Below are 12,866 nucleotides of genomic sequence, written 5' to 3' on the forward strand. Positions count from 1 at the left end.
GGCTCAGTCATTAAGCGTCTGCCTTCCGCTCAGGTCATGATCCTAGGGTCCTGGGATCGAGCCCTGCATCGGGCTCCCTGCTCAGCCGGAAGCCTGCTTCTCCCTCTCCCACTCCCCCTGCTTGTGTTCCCTCTCTCACTGTGTCTCTCTCTGTCAAATAAATAAATAAAATCTTAAAAAAAACACAACCATTTGTTGATAACCTTCACTAGAGAATTCTCATACTCTGCTTTCTATTATGACTTATTTTATGCATTAGAATGTAAATTCCTTAAAAGCAGGGACTGTTTCTCATCCACCTTCATTCAAATACAGCTATTCACTCCTCACAGCCAACTTCAGAGAAGAGGCTGAAACTGAAGGTTACAATTAAGTGATATGGCTAAGGTCACAGTGCTGGCGAGTCACAGAGTGAAGACCAGAAGCCGGGTTTTCCAGGGCCTGAGCCAGAGTCCCGTCCACTTCAACTACTCTATCTAAGAGTAGTTTGGGGCTTGGTTGGATGCAGTTGGGCAGAGCTGGAGCTGATTTGGCGGAGCTCTGAGTTCAGCAAGTCGCCATCTTGTGATTTTACAAAGCAGAGCCAGTGTGAAAGTTGGACATGGGAGGGGGAACTAGGGTTCAGACGCTGGCAAAGAGCCTGTGACTTTCTGGGTTTGACCCGTCTTGAAGGTGCTTAAACTCCAGACACCTCTCTTTCCCATTCAACCTTTTCTTCCCACAAAGCATATGCTGAACGTAATGGCTGCCAAAGGGAGAATATGCTGGGTGCTTCTTGTCCTGTGGTGCACCCACTGTAGTAAACATGTAAGGAGAGATGGTCAGAGTGAGTCTTACCATCAAATACGGCACGGCTGTATTGAGTGGTTGATGCCAAAGGCTTACAAGTTGTGTCAAACTTGTTGCCATAGTTCCCAATGCTGACTTCAAACTGAATGGCCTCGCCAACATCTTGCAACATGGTGGCTGAATGGAACACTGCAGACAGGCTATACTTCCGTCTTCGTTGGTATTTCTATAAAGTATGAGCAGACATGAGACTCAGTGAAACTTGTTTTGCTCTTATTTATCTGTGGGTTTCTAGCAGGTGTATTTTAAACCTAATAATCAGTGTTGAATTAAATGCCAGTAGAAAATGTTCTTAAATCTAGCAGTTTCTCTTGTACTCATTCAAGTGGGCAAAGATAGAAGTACCAGGATGTTCACTGCAGTGCTGACTGAAAGAGAAAAAAAATGAAAACAATACAAATGTCTATCAATAAGTCACCGGTTCAACAAATTATGTTACATTCATATAACGGAATAAAGTTAATAAAAAGACAGGTAGATCCATATGTGCAAACATGGAAAAAAGACACTTTTAGGTGAACCCATTGAATATATATTTTAATATTGGCATATGCATGAAGGAAGTCTGGAAGAATAGAAATAAAATTGTTAACAGTTACGTTGGGGAAGGTAGAGCGATTATGGCTAACCTCACTTTTTACCTTTTTAATTGTTTGAATTATTAAGTATTAATTTTCTAATCAAAAACAAAGATTTTTTTTAACAATAAAGATTTTTAATGTAAGATTTTAAAAATAAGTGAATTTAGGTGAACTTATTTTTCTGTTTTCTAAAATAGAAATCAAACATTGTTTTTTTCCTTTCTTTCTTTTTAAAAGAACTACTGGCTTACTGAGTGTATGTGTATGTGAGGGAGCCGAACAGAGGGCCAACAATGACCACACTGAGGATCTTTCAGCCTAGCAGACACGACCACGAGCCCTTCAGGCCTTCCTTCATCTGGGCACATAAAGTCTCTTGAATCTACTTCCTTCCCCGAATCCTTGCTCAGATGGCATCTCTCGTTCTTTGTGGATCATATCCCCACTGATCTTTGGGTACCTTGCCTTCTTTAGTCAAACAGAGCCATGCAATGGTTTAAATTGCTGTATTGCATTATGTCCTAGGCATTCTGCCACTTAATATTGTCCACATCTAGAGCCTTTCCAGATCCCTGTTGGTGCCCAGTCTCTGTAGACACTTGCCCAGCTTGGGTGTGAGACTATGTAATAGTTACTGTAGCATAGCCACATTGGCTACATGCTTCCCTAGAGAACTCATGGAGAGCCATGAGTGATAATACTCAAATTGTTTGACAAATTCTTACCATGACAAGTTTAGTTTGGAAACCCTTAGGGAAGGAACTCCCAGATCCATAGTCCTTCCATTTGAGATCTGGAGACCACACTGCTATCAAACTTTGGCATATGGTGCCTTTTTCTGTTGTTGGATTTGCTTTTATGCATTCCTACCTTGCTACCAACTTGTATCCCATAATCTAAGTAGCAAAGTAATGACACTTTTCACCTCTAGGAAGCTAACAAAAATTACTTGATCCCTGTAGGATATTTATTAACTGATTTTCCTTTCTTTTGTTATTCATTCATACCATGGCCTTTATTCTATTCAATGAATCACTATCATGGGTAGGTCTTCTGCCTTGTATAAGAATGTGTTCTTGCATTTACAGAAGTACTTAGCCAATAGTTTCAAAAACTTCTTAAATTGTGGTAAAACACACATAACATAAAATTCACCATCTAAACCATGTTTAAGTGTCCAGTTTGGTGGCATGAGGGACATTCACACTGTGTAACCATCCCCACCACCCATCCACAGAAGTCGTTCTATCTTACAAAATTGAAACCTTGCATCCATTCAACCCCAACTCCCCATTCCCACCTACTCTCTGTTTCTATGAGTTTGACTCCTCTGGGTATCTCATGTAAGTGGAATCAAACAATACTTGTCCTTTTGTGGCTGCCTTATTTTACTTAGTGTAATGTCTTCAACGTTTAGTCATGCTGCAGCCTGTGTCAGTTTCCTTCCTCTTTAAGACGGAATAATTCTGCATCGTACTGCCGAAAGATAAACTGAGGTGTATTAAAATTTTTAAGATTTTTTTTTTTAAAGATTTTATTTATTTATTTGAGAGAGAGAGAGCACAAGCGGGGGGAGGGGGAGGGTTAGAGGGAGAGGGAGAAGCAGGCTCCCCGCTGAGCAGGGAGCCCGATGCGGGACTCGATCCCGGGACTCCAGGATCATGACCTGAGCAGAAGGCAGACGCTTAACCAACTGAGCCACCCAGGCGCCCCTGGTTTTGATTTCTTAACCTTGAGGCATTTATAGGCTTACGTTCTGGTTTGCTTAAAGAGGCTGCCAAGACATCAGAGCCACTATCTGTCCATGGCCCTTGTGTAATCAATTTAGCCACATGTACTTCTTACATTGGTTTATCCATTCATCTATCGATGGACTGCTGTCCATGGATTGCTTCTACCTTTTGGTTACTGTGAAGAATGCTGCTATGAACATGGGTGTACAAATTCCCATTTGAGTCCCTGCTTTCAATTCTTTCGGGTATATTCACAGCAGTGGATTTCTGGATCACATGGTAATTCTATTTTTAACTTCTTGAGGACTGTTTTAAGAACATCTGATAGTGACTGTAGTTTGTGGTCTTGAAGATCCTGAGGACGTTCCCCTATTACAACAACTCCATTTTGGTTAAAGGAATTTTTGACACGGTATAATGGAAACCTTCAACAGGATTTCATCAGAAATCCCTCTGCATCTCAATCTCTTTTTAAAGTCTTTCCAAAACATTGGTTTGAAACCTTAGCTGCATATTGAATCACCTGAGGGGCTTTAAAATATACTTATAGCTGGGCCCCACATCCCAGAGGCTCTGCCTAGCACTGTGAACTCAAAAACATCCCTTCATTAGTCCACTGTCACTTTTGTAGAAAGGGTGTCGGAGACTTTTTGTCACTTGTCAGGAGTCCCCTTAACTACACACTAAGTAGTAAGCCTAATCCTCCAGAACTATCTATGGTTCAGGAATGCTATGAAAAGTCTGGGTTTGGTGAAATTAGAAAGTAGGAAGTTATTTGTATTAGTCAGAACTTAAAGATACAGCATAGCTTCTTCTTTGTAGACCATCTGGGATGACATAAGAGAAGGGAAAGAGCAAAAATATGAAACATAATTTGGGGCTTAAGTCAGGGCCCAGAAACGATGATGAGCATTGAAGCTGGAGCCATCTGCTAATGCAGGGGCTGCAGAGAAGAGAGAAGGTGCCTGGGGAGGTTCTGGAAGGGGTGGGGATGCCACTTCTGGCTGGGCTGGCTCTGCCTTGCACACCTCTATGTGGCCATGATTCCATTAGATCTCCCTGGATTTTCCTGAGCATAGCTTGCAGTCACCTGCAGAAGCCCTGATAGGACCCTCACCCTGGAGAGTTTGAGCTGTAAGACAGTAGTTTGGGTTCTGACCATCACCACACCTCCCAACAGATCAGCACACACTGTGAGCAAGCCGCTCAAGATGGAGCTGCTCCTTGGACTATTTTGCAGGTCCAAACTCCACAAGGGGCAGGTGATCTACTATCTGCTCACGTGCCTCAAAGCCAGGCTCTCGACTAGTGCAGCTGAGAATTCCGGCCTTCCCGCAGCCCTTTCCCACTGCCCCTCCCCCCACCCTGCCTTCTGGGCTCAAAGAGGTAGAGAGAAGAAGGAACAATCAACATAGTTTAGAGAAGTCTGGAGCCTCAGCTTTAGTTCCCTGAGTAGCTTTGGGGCAAAACTGCTCATAACAGGGAAAGTTCAAGAATGTAAATTATAATCTATTGAACACTGATGGATGTTTCTTTGACTCTGTAGGGCCTTGGGGCTCTCTTTCTAATCATCAAAGACCAGTGCATATTGTAGATGGAGGTGGTATAGTGTAGAGTTTCAGGAGTAAATTTGGGGAAGGGGGTCATTTTTGTCAAGCAGAATACTGAGAAGGGGTAACAAGTTAACAGCTCTAGAAAGTGGCTGTGGGACCACTAGGCATGGGACATTAAGGGTCAGTGGCAAGGAGACTGTGCCAAAGAAAACTGCCGAACTTGCCACCTTTTCGTTCTGTTTACTAAGGATGGCTGACCAGTGGTGGAGATGGCTGAAGAATCTGGATGCGCTATTTCAAGCAAATATATATTAAGCACTTCTGTAGGCCAGACTAATGGGAGAACTCAAGGAGGTTCTAATTGAAGACAGAAAGCATGTTCATAAAATGCTCCCAAAGTATGTGGGGTCCCACGCAAAAAGATTGGGAAGGAATAGGAAGGATGTGGTCTAGAAACAGATCCCAGATGGTGGAGACAAATCAATGGGGTCCTTCAGTGGCCACACTGAGGTTCCAGAAGCCAGCAGGTGTCTGGATAGGCAACACTTGATCTTCTACCTGCCTGATTCCTTAGGGAAGTGGCAGTTTGAGCCCCACTGCATCTCTTGGAAGGGTCCCTTGACTGGAGCAAGAGGCCAGGTTTGGTTCTAAGGAGGTGGGGTAGCTCAGGGCTCTTTGGCAACTGAGTTGGAAAAATTCACTCTCCCTCCTGTGTTCCTCCTTTACTCTCAGAGGACTACCACACTCTCAACACTTTTGACACAGACGTGTGGGGCATTTTCCCACACCAAGCAATTCTGCGACACCAGTTGGGTGTCCTACAACTTAATTCTGACACTATCTACCTGGAGACACATTAAGGGCCCAGTCCCACAAGACTGCCCCTCCCCCACTTTAGATGCCAGTCGAAAGTCCTGGTTCTGAGCTGTCGGCTATAAATTGGAGGTTCCCATGACTTCCTCCTCAGGTTCGATTCACTTGCTAGAGCAGCTCACAAAACTCAGGAAGACAGTTTACTTACTGTTTACCAGTTCATAAGAAGAGGCTATGATAAAGGTTACAGATGGATATCCAGACGAAAGAGCTGTGTTGGGCACGGTATGTGGAAGGGACGAGAGGTCTCACGCACAATACTCTCCCAACACCTGTATGTGTTCACCAACCCAGAAGCTCTCTGAATCCTGTATTTTTGGGATTTCTATGGTGGCTTCATCACATAAGTATGACTGATCATTAACTCAATTTCTAGCCCCTCTCTTGAGAACGGGAGGTGGGGCAGAAAGTTCCAAGCTTCTAATCATGGCTTGGTCTTTTTCAAGAACAGCCTCCATCTAAGAGCCCATGAGTCACCTCATTAGAACAAAGGACTCTCCTACTACCCAGGAAATCCCAAGAGATTTAGGAGCTCAGTGTCAGGAACCAGGGTCAAAGACCAAATACTAGTACTATTATCTTACAGCAAGGAAGTTGCCCTCTTCAGCTCTACTGGAAGTTTCATTACTTGCCTATGACCCGGAACACGGGATCTTTGGAAACGGGAAAAGGGTCAGGATCAACCTTCTAGGCTGACGGCTCTCATTAATCCTCCTGGTGCTTATGCAAATCTGCTCATCTCACCCTCTTACGAGGCTCCTGGTTGCCTGAACTGTGGCTAAGTCCAGAATCTCAGCTCCTCTCCTGCTTTTTAATGTTACTGGGATTTGGGTGTAGAGATTTCATTTTTGCTTTTATTAAATTTATGACATAAGCCATTTTTCTGTCTGGGTTTAATTATTTGGATCGAAGAAAACTAACTCTGTTTTCTATTTCAGTTTTTAAAAAGCCATTCTTTTATATGATTGACATATACTGTGGACACTGTATATTGTTGACTGTTTGGGGTTTTTTTTTTTTTTTTCGCTTTTATTTTTACTAAATTTATGACCTATGCTTTGTTTGTATGTGTCTAATTATTTGGAGTAAAAAAATTAATTTGGTTTTGCATTCTAGTTGCCATACTTCGTTGAGCCTCTTCCTATCCCTTCTCCGACCCCGCCTCTATTATGAGTACTTAAAATAAAAAGAAGGATCACGGACTTAAATTGTGTTCTGGTGATAGAACACAGCAAAAGAGGCACTGTAATTGCCAAGAACTCATGACAGCATTTCTGCCTAAGCCCAAGTTCCAGCTGGCATCCTCCAGAGCTGGTCCGTAAAGCTTCAAGTCCAGAACCACCCATGCCATACCAGCTGTCTCCATGAGGGCCTGTGGGTGGTTTCTAGCCATTTTCTCGCATGATCCTCGCGGTAAATGGCATGTCAGCTGCTCCATTTTTCCACCCACCCTCTCTTTTTCTTTTTTCCCTTTTCTAAATTTGTTCTTAAGATCTGTTACAATTCCTGGACTTCCGAGTTGATGGTGCTGTGGGGTGCAGAGAAAGACTCTGACCAGGACCTTACTGACTGGGGACACCTGTTGCTTTTGGCTCTGTGTCTCTTCAACAAGTGAAAAAACCAAACCAGAATGAGTTTACATTGCGTGATTCTGCAGCGCACGTTTCTTCTAGAGAGAATTCCTGGTTTATGACCTATTCTGCAGGAGTAAGGTTTGAAAAGTCAGGATAAGCCCAGCACTCACGGTCTTCAATGGTCCCCCTTTGTTACTGTGCTATGGCGGATTCATCATTTGCAAGGATGATGTTCCTAAGATCACAGCAAGCTCTAAAATTCAAGGATAACCCAGCATTCTATCACTACCTCCATGGAATGTAACAAACTAACTGAAAACATTGGGGGACTCCTTCAGACCTAAGTAAGAGTTGTGCACCAGCATCAGGAAGAGAGAAGCACCGAGCCTCGCTCTCACGGACATGCACGCTGGGTGGCTGGCTAGGTGCGCTCACCAGCACTTGCCTTTCTGCACAACTGATTCAAATTCTCACCTCAGCAAAATCACTCCTGACCACACATCAGAAACTTCGGGATAACTCTAGAGTAGTCAAAACCATTAATGTTAACTCAAAGAATGGTATTATGGCACCATCAGTATTATAAGTCGCAAATGTTATTTTTTATTTATGTGTCTGTACATCAGTAGGGATAGGTAGGGGGATAAGGAGTAGAGTGATGGAGAGAGACTTGATAACTTCTTGAAGACTTATCTCCCAAGAGTTATTGTAATAACCTGGCCTGTACAGCCACTTGCTTAAGAGGCTGATTCAGGAAGAAAAAAAATGAAACAAAAGAAACAACAACAACAACAAAACTGCCCTAAATTTTTTATTGGGTACATTAATAAAAACTGGGAAAACTACGACTTAAAAATTCGAGGTAATTTCTGATTCTACAAGTAGAGAGATGAATTCACATTCAAGGCAGACCATTGCTTTGCTTTAGGAAAATTGCTTGGATAGACCTTTAACTATAATATCAAACAAATACCTACCAGGGTTCTTTCACAATTTAAATAACCTGAATTCAACTGTCCTATTTGGTAACATGAAGTGTGAAGCATATGTTTTAGCCAGGACTATGTTCTAATCTGTGCTCATGTAAGGGGAGAAGTATTCCTTTCCTTATGTGAAGTTAGACTGATGCCCCGTGGCTTGCTGGTGGTTGTGTAAGTTCCTTCCAGAGCCTGAGGGTTGGAGACAGAGGTAACCTATGAAAGAATATGCAGCACAATCTTCTCTTTCAGGGGAAGACAAAGGCACTGGATTAAAATCTGTGTGGCTCCTGAATAACTGGACTACTGATGTTCCAAACACACCAGGACTCAGGAAAAATCCTGAGTATACTGCTTTGGACTCTAACGTCCTAATATTGTCTTCTTGGGAGTCAATGAACAAGGTCGCAGTGCTCTGGGGCAGGGGGATGGGAAGGGAGAGTTTCCTCTAAAGGGAGAGGATATTCTCCAGGTCAATCATCCTGAAAGGCACAAATCTCATAGAGGCAGACATGAGACTCCTAGAAGGAAGAAGAAAGCCTTGTTTGGTTGGGAACCCTTGGCAAATGGTGTGAGCCCAGTGGCCTTGAGATGAGCCACCTTTAGCAGCCGCTTCAAGTTATTCCTTTCACTGTGCATCCCTACTCCTGTCCCAGACTGGAGGTAAAGCTTTTCTAAAGTTGCTGTTTGGTCTCTGATGTGATGTGGGGGAAATAAGAGAAGGGTCTATCCCATGCTTGGAATGGACAGTAAGAGGAGGGAAGCAGCCTGAAGACGCTTGTTGGGTGGTGGTGGGGGGGTGGAATCCAGCAAGGAGTGGCTCTGGGCAAAGGGGCATCAGTGAGCCGGCTGCTCTGGCAAAAAATTCAGATTTCTGGAACATGTAAGCATCAACACAGGATTCTCAGAAATAGATGGGGGAAGATGTGGTATACATATACACAATGGAATATTATTTAACCACGAGAAAGGAAATCTTGTCACTTGTGACAACACGGACGGCCCCCCGAGGGCATTATGCTAAGTGAGATAAATCAGACAGAGAAAGCACGTATATGTGGAATCTAAAAAAGCCAAACTCATAAAAACAGAGAGTAGAAGAGTGGTTACCAGGGGCTGGGGGAGTTGGGAAGATGTTGGTCAAAGTGTACAAACTTGCAGTTAGAAGAGAAATAAGTTCTGGAGATCTAATGAGAGCATAGTGATTATAGTCAATGATACTGTATCACATACTTCCAAGTTGCTGAGAGACTAGATCTGAAATGTTCCCACCATGAAAAAGAAATTATAATTATGTGACGTGATGGAAGCATTAGCTGGCACTGCAGTGATAATCATATTGCAGTATATAAATATACCACATCAACACACTGCGCACCTTAAGCTTATACAGTGCTATGTGTTAATTTTTCTGAAGTTAAAAAATAAAAATAAACTAGCATAATATATATTTTCAAAGCCCATAATAATGGTATAGGATGTGTTGGAAATGATTTAGTGAGCAATAGAGACAGGGCTAATTTAATATTGGGCTGTCCATCACGTATGTTAACAAATCTGTATTATAGATATCAACTAATAGACAAGAAAAAAATGGGGCATTTAACAGTTTCATGATAATAATAGTCTTCTTTTGGTATTTATTGCCTTGAGTTAATAACATTGACGTTTGAATTTACTAGGAAAAAACTACATCTGTAGCTCTCTACCATATGGATCATGAGTGTTTTACTTAAGTTGTCTCCATAGAGGGGAAAGAGCTGATTAAAAAAGAAGAAGAAATGGTTGGGGAGGTGAATTTGGAAGACTTCCTGTCTTCAAGGAGGAATGGGGCTCAGAGCTGGTGTAATGTGGGCATTAATATAAACACGCCCTCACATGCTGGGAAGCCTGAGATATGCCTCCTTCTGAAAGTGGAAATGATTAGCGGCGGCATCTATGCCATTTGGGACGGCTCATGTGGCCACCTCCCCACGACCACGTAATCCCAACTGGCAAACGGGGTTTGGAGGTATCATTACTCTTGCCAGTTTTCAGCAGAGTATTACCATCACAAAAGATGAAGCAAGTTTCCTCACTCACATAGGACTATTTTAGATAGATCAAGAGTGCGTTAAATAGATCAAGACGTCCTTGCTATGACTCAGGTCTCTTTTTACCCTTTTTTTTTTTTTTTTTTACCCTTTCCCGTACCAAGCATCATCCACACTCCAACAGTTACCTCCACAACCAGCAGGTCATCATTTGAAATGTGCTCAAGCTTTTTGTCTGGTGGTGTCTTTTCAAGGAAAGTGCTTAATTCAATCAAGATTCTGCCTCTGTAGGCCACTCCTTCCCCCTGAAAGGCAACAGCACAGGATTATTCCTCTAGACGTGAACACCAGCAAAAAGAACTCTTTCTTTAGTCAGGCTCATCCAGCTACGGCTTTGTGTTTACTTTCCATGGCCCTAACTTCCAAAATCAGTCCATCAGTAACTCTCTCAGTTGGATTCAGGTCTCTGGTATCTGCAAGAAAAGTCAGTGACCTGAGGAAGGATCCCAAAGAGAGCCAGGGGAGCCCGGGCTGAAAGGGATCTTAGCCATGACTGAGGTCAAAGGCTTTCAGGTCACGCTCTGAATCCTGAAGAAGTTTCCGGAGGCTGAGGGTGGGAGTGGAAGGTACTCAAAATCTCCCTCACTCTACTTTAGCAGAGCAGCTCTGCGTTTATCTGCGTCAACGTGGCTCCTCTCACCTCTTCTCAGGAAGGGAAGGCCGCCATGTTGGCCACCAGGGCAAGTCTCTGAGCAGCCAGGAAATAAAAGAGGAAGATGTTCTGGGTGCGGCTGAGCATGAGGATGAAGAGCGGATACTCCTGCCTCCATACCTAGCAGTGCTGGCGAGAGAAGTTTCTGGAGAGGAAGGGAAGGCTCCCCGCTCCATAGCCAGTCTTTAGCCCTGCCCCCTCAGGGCTTTCTTTCTACCACAGTCCCTTTCTTGGGCCTTGAGAGCTGACTCCAAGACATTACTTCTAATGTGCTGGAAAGAGCATTTCCCATCTCTGGGCCTCCATATCCTCATCTATAAAATGAAGAGGCTGGATCGGATCAGGGATAGTGAACAGTTTCTTCGGGCATGTCACCTCCAATCATTTGGTACATTCCCAGAACACAGTATTGAACAGAATTCTGAGGCAACACATTTGCTCATTAGGAAAGAGACAGCACTGATCACAGACACCCTGCCCTAAGTGCAAGACCAGGGGGAATGACCATGCTGTGCATTCGTAATTGCCAAATTAGATGGTCTCCAGGATCCTCTCCTAACCTTGCATTCAAAGACTTGAGGAGCACGGGACTTTTGTCCTCCAACCCTTGATCAGTTGCATGTCAGGTCTATTTGTGTATATGTGTGTGTGTGAGTCCCCTAGATATGAGACTTAATTATAAGCATTATAAGAAGGAATCACACTAATCAGTGTTCATTAATAACAAACGTTAATTGAGAAACTCACCTTTCCAGTATTTAGCTCATCATAGGGGTCTGGGAATCCCATGTACTCTCTGGGGCTTCCATAAAGATTCAGGTAACAAGGTCCAAATGTTGGAACAAAGCCCACCTCTGTTTCTCCTGTATTTGCTGAGGGATAATACCATTATTAGATTTGAGGTTTTTAACACTCAATCTATTGAAATAAATATTAGTTATTAGTTAGCTCAGTGAGAGTATTTTCCTCTAATTTGTGAGTTAGTTGTATTAGCACAAATTATAAGCACTTGTGAGACTTGCTGTATTTCCCTTTTCTCATTGCTATAAAACATTAAATACAAAACATTTTTGGGGTAGTTCAGGTAAACTTATTATTACAGAAAGATAATGCTATTCAAATGAAAGAATAATAAGACTTACAAGTTGATCTTCACATTTTTTGCAAGTTTATAAGTGGAATTGTATTAAATATGTCATTGGTAATTGGGGTAAAAGATTAAACTGGGGAAGTCACCTAAATGATATATATCGGATTAACTGTATTTGTTCCCAAAAAATGCCACTTAATCTAAAGCAGCTAGTATAAATATGGTACATGCTATTAAAAATACAAGACATTTAAAATTTTCATACATAGCAATGAATTGTCTGCCTATGGTTATGACCATATGATATTTATAAGCAACATAAAGTTCCCATTCATAACATTCTCTCTGATGAGCATCCAGTATGCTCCATATTCCTGCTACCTTGTCTTACTTAGCAAGACTGCTCCCCAGTGCAATGAGGGGAACTGAGGGCAATGTAAAGAAATAGTGGAGTCAAAGGGAGGCTGTGGGTGAAGACGGGGAAATGTAAGGGCTGCCTCCAATCATCTGAATGCTCCCATATTAGAAGAAGGATGAACTTGTTTCCAAAAGCAAAGCTGAAGACCACTGATGGGTGCTACAAGGAGGCATTCTTTATTTCACTCAATATAAGGAAGATCTTTCTATGAATTAGGTGTCAAACAATGGGACAGATCGCACTGGGGAAGAAGACATGTTGAGGCCAAGACTTTCAGGATTATCATCAAGACAATTCCCCTATGGATGAGAAATTAACTACATCACCTCTATGGCCCTTTCCAACTCTGTGCCTAAATGTAAGGGAGAAAGATAAATGTGGAGTGACAGGTGAGTAGAATGCCCATTAGTGAACAGTTGACCAAACTGTATATAAGCACATTTCTTTTTTTTTGCAATTATTTTTTTATTTGA

General features: G+C 42.6%; 1 protein-coding gene across 2 annotated transcripts in view; it reads right to left on the reverse strand.

Moving 5' to 3' along the window:
• MYOF (myoferlin) overlaps positions 1-12,866 on the reverse strand; it is a 152,592-nt gene that overhangs the window by 62,355 nt on the left and 77,371 nt on the right. For both annotated transcript variants that reach the window (XM_021699796.1, XM_021699795.1), the window contains 3 exons: positions 11,633-11,757; positions 10,362-10,478; positions 838-1,015 (listed from right to left, as the gene is read on the reverse strand). In XM_021699796.1, coding sequence (XP_021555471.1) covers positions 838-1,015; positions 10,362-10,478; positions 11,633-11,757 — 420 coding nt within the window. The remainder of the gene's footprint in view (positions 1-837; positions 1,016-10,361; positions 10,479-11,632; positions 11,758-12,866) is intronic.

The sequence above is a fragment of the Neomonachus schauinslandi genome, chromosome 6 (assembly GCF_002201575.2).
Source record: "Neomonachus schauinslandi chromosome 6, ASM220157v2, whole genome shotgun sequence".
In the NCBI taxonomy this organism is placed as follows: Eukaryota; Metazoa; Chordata; class Mammalia; order Carnivora; family Phocidae; genus Neomonachus; species Neomonachus schauinslandi.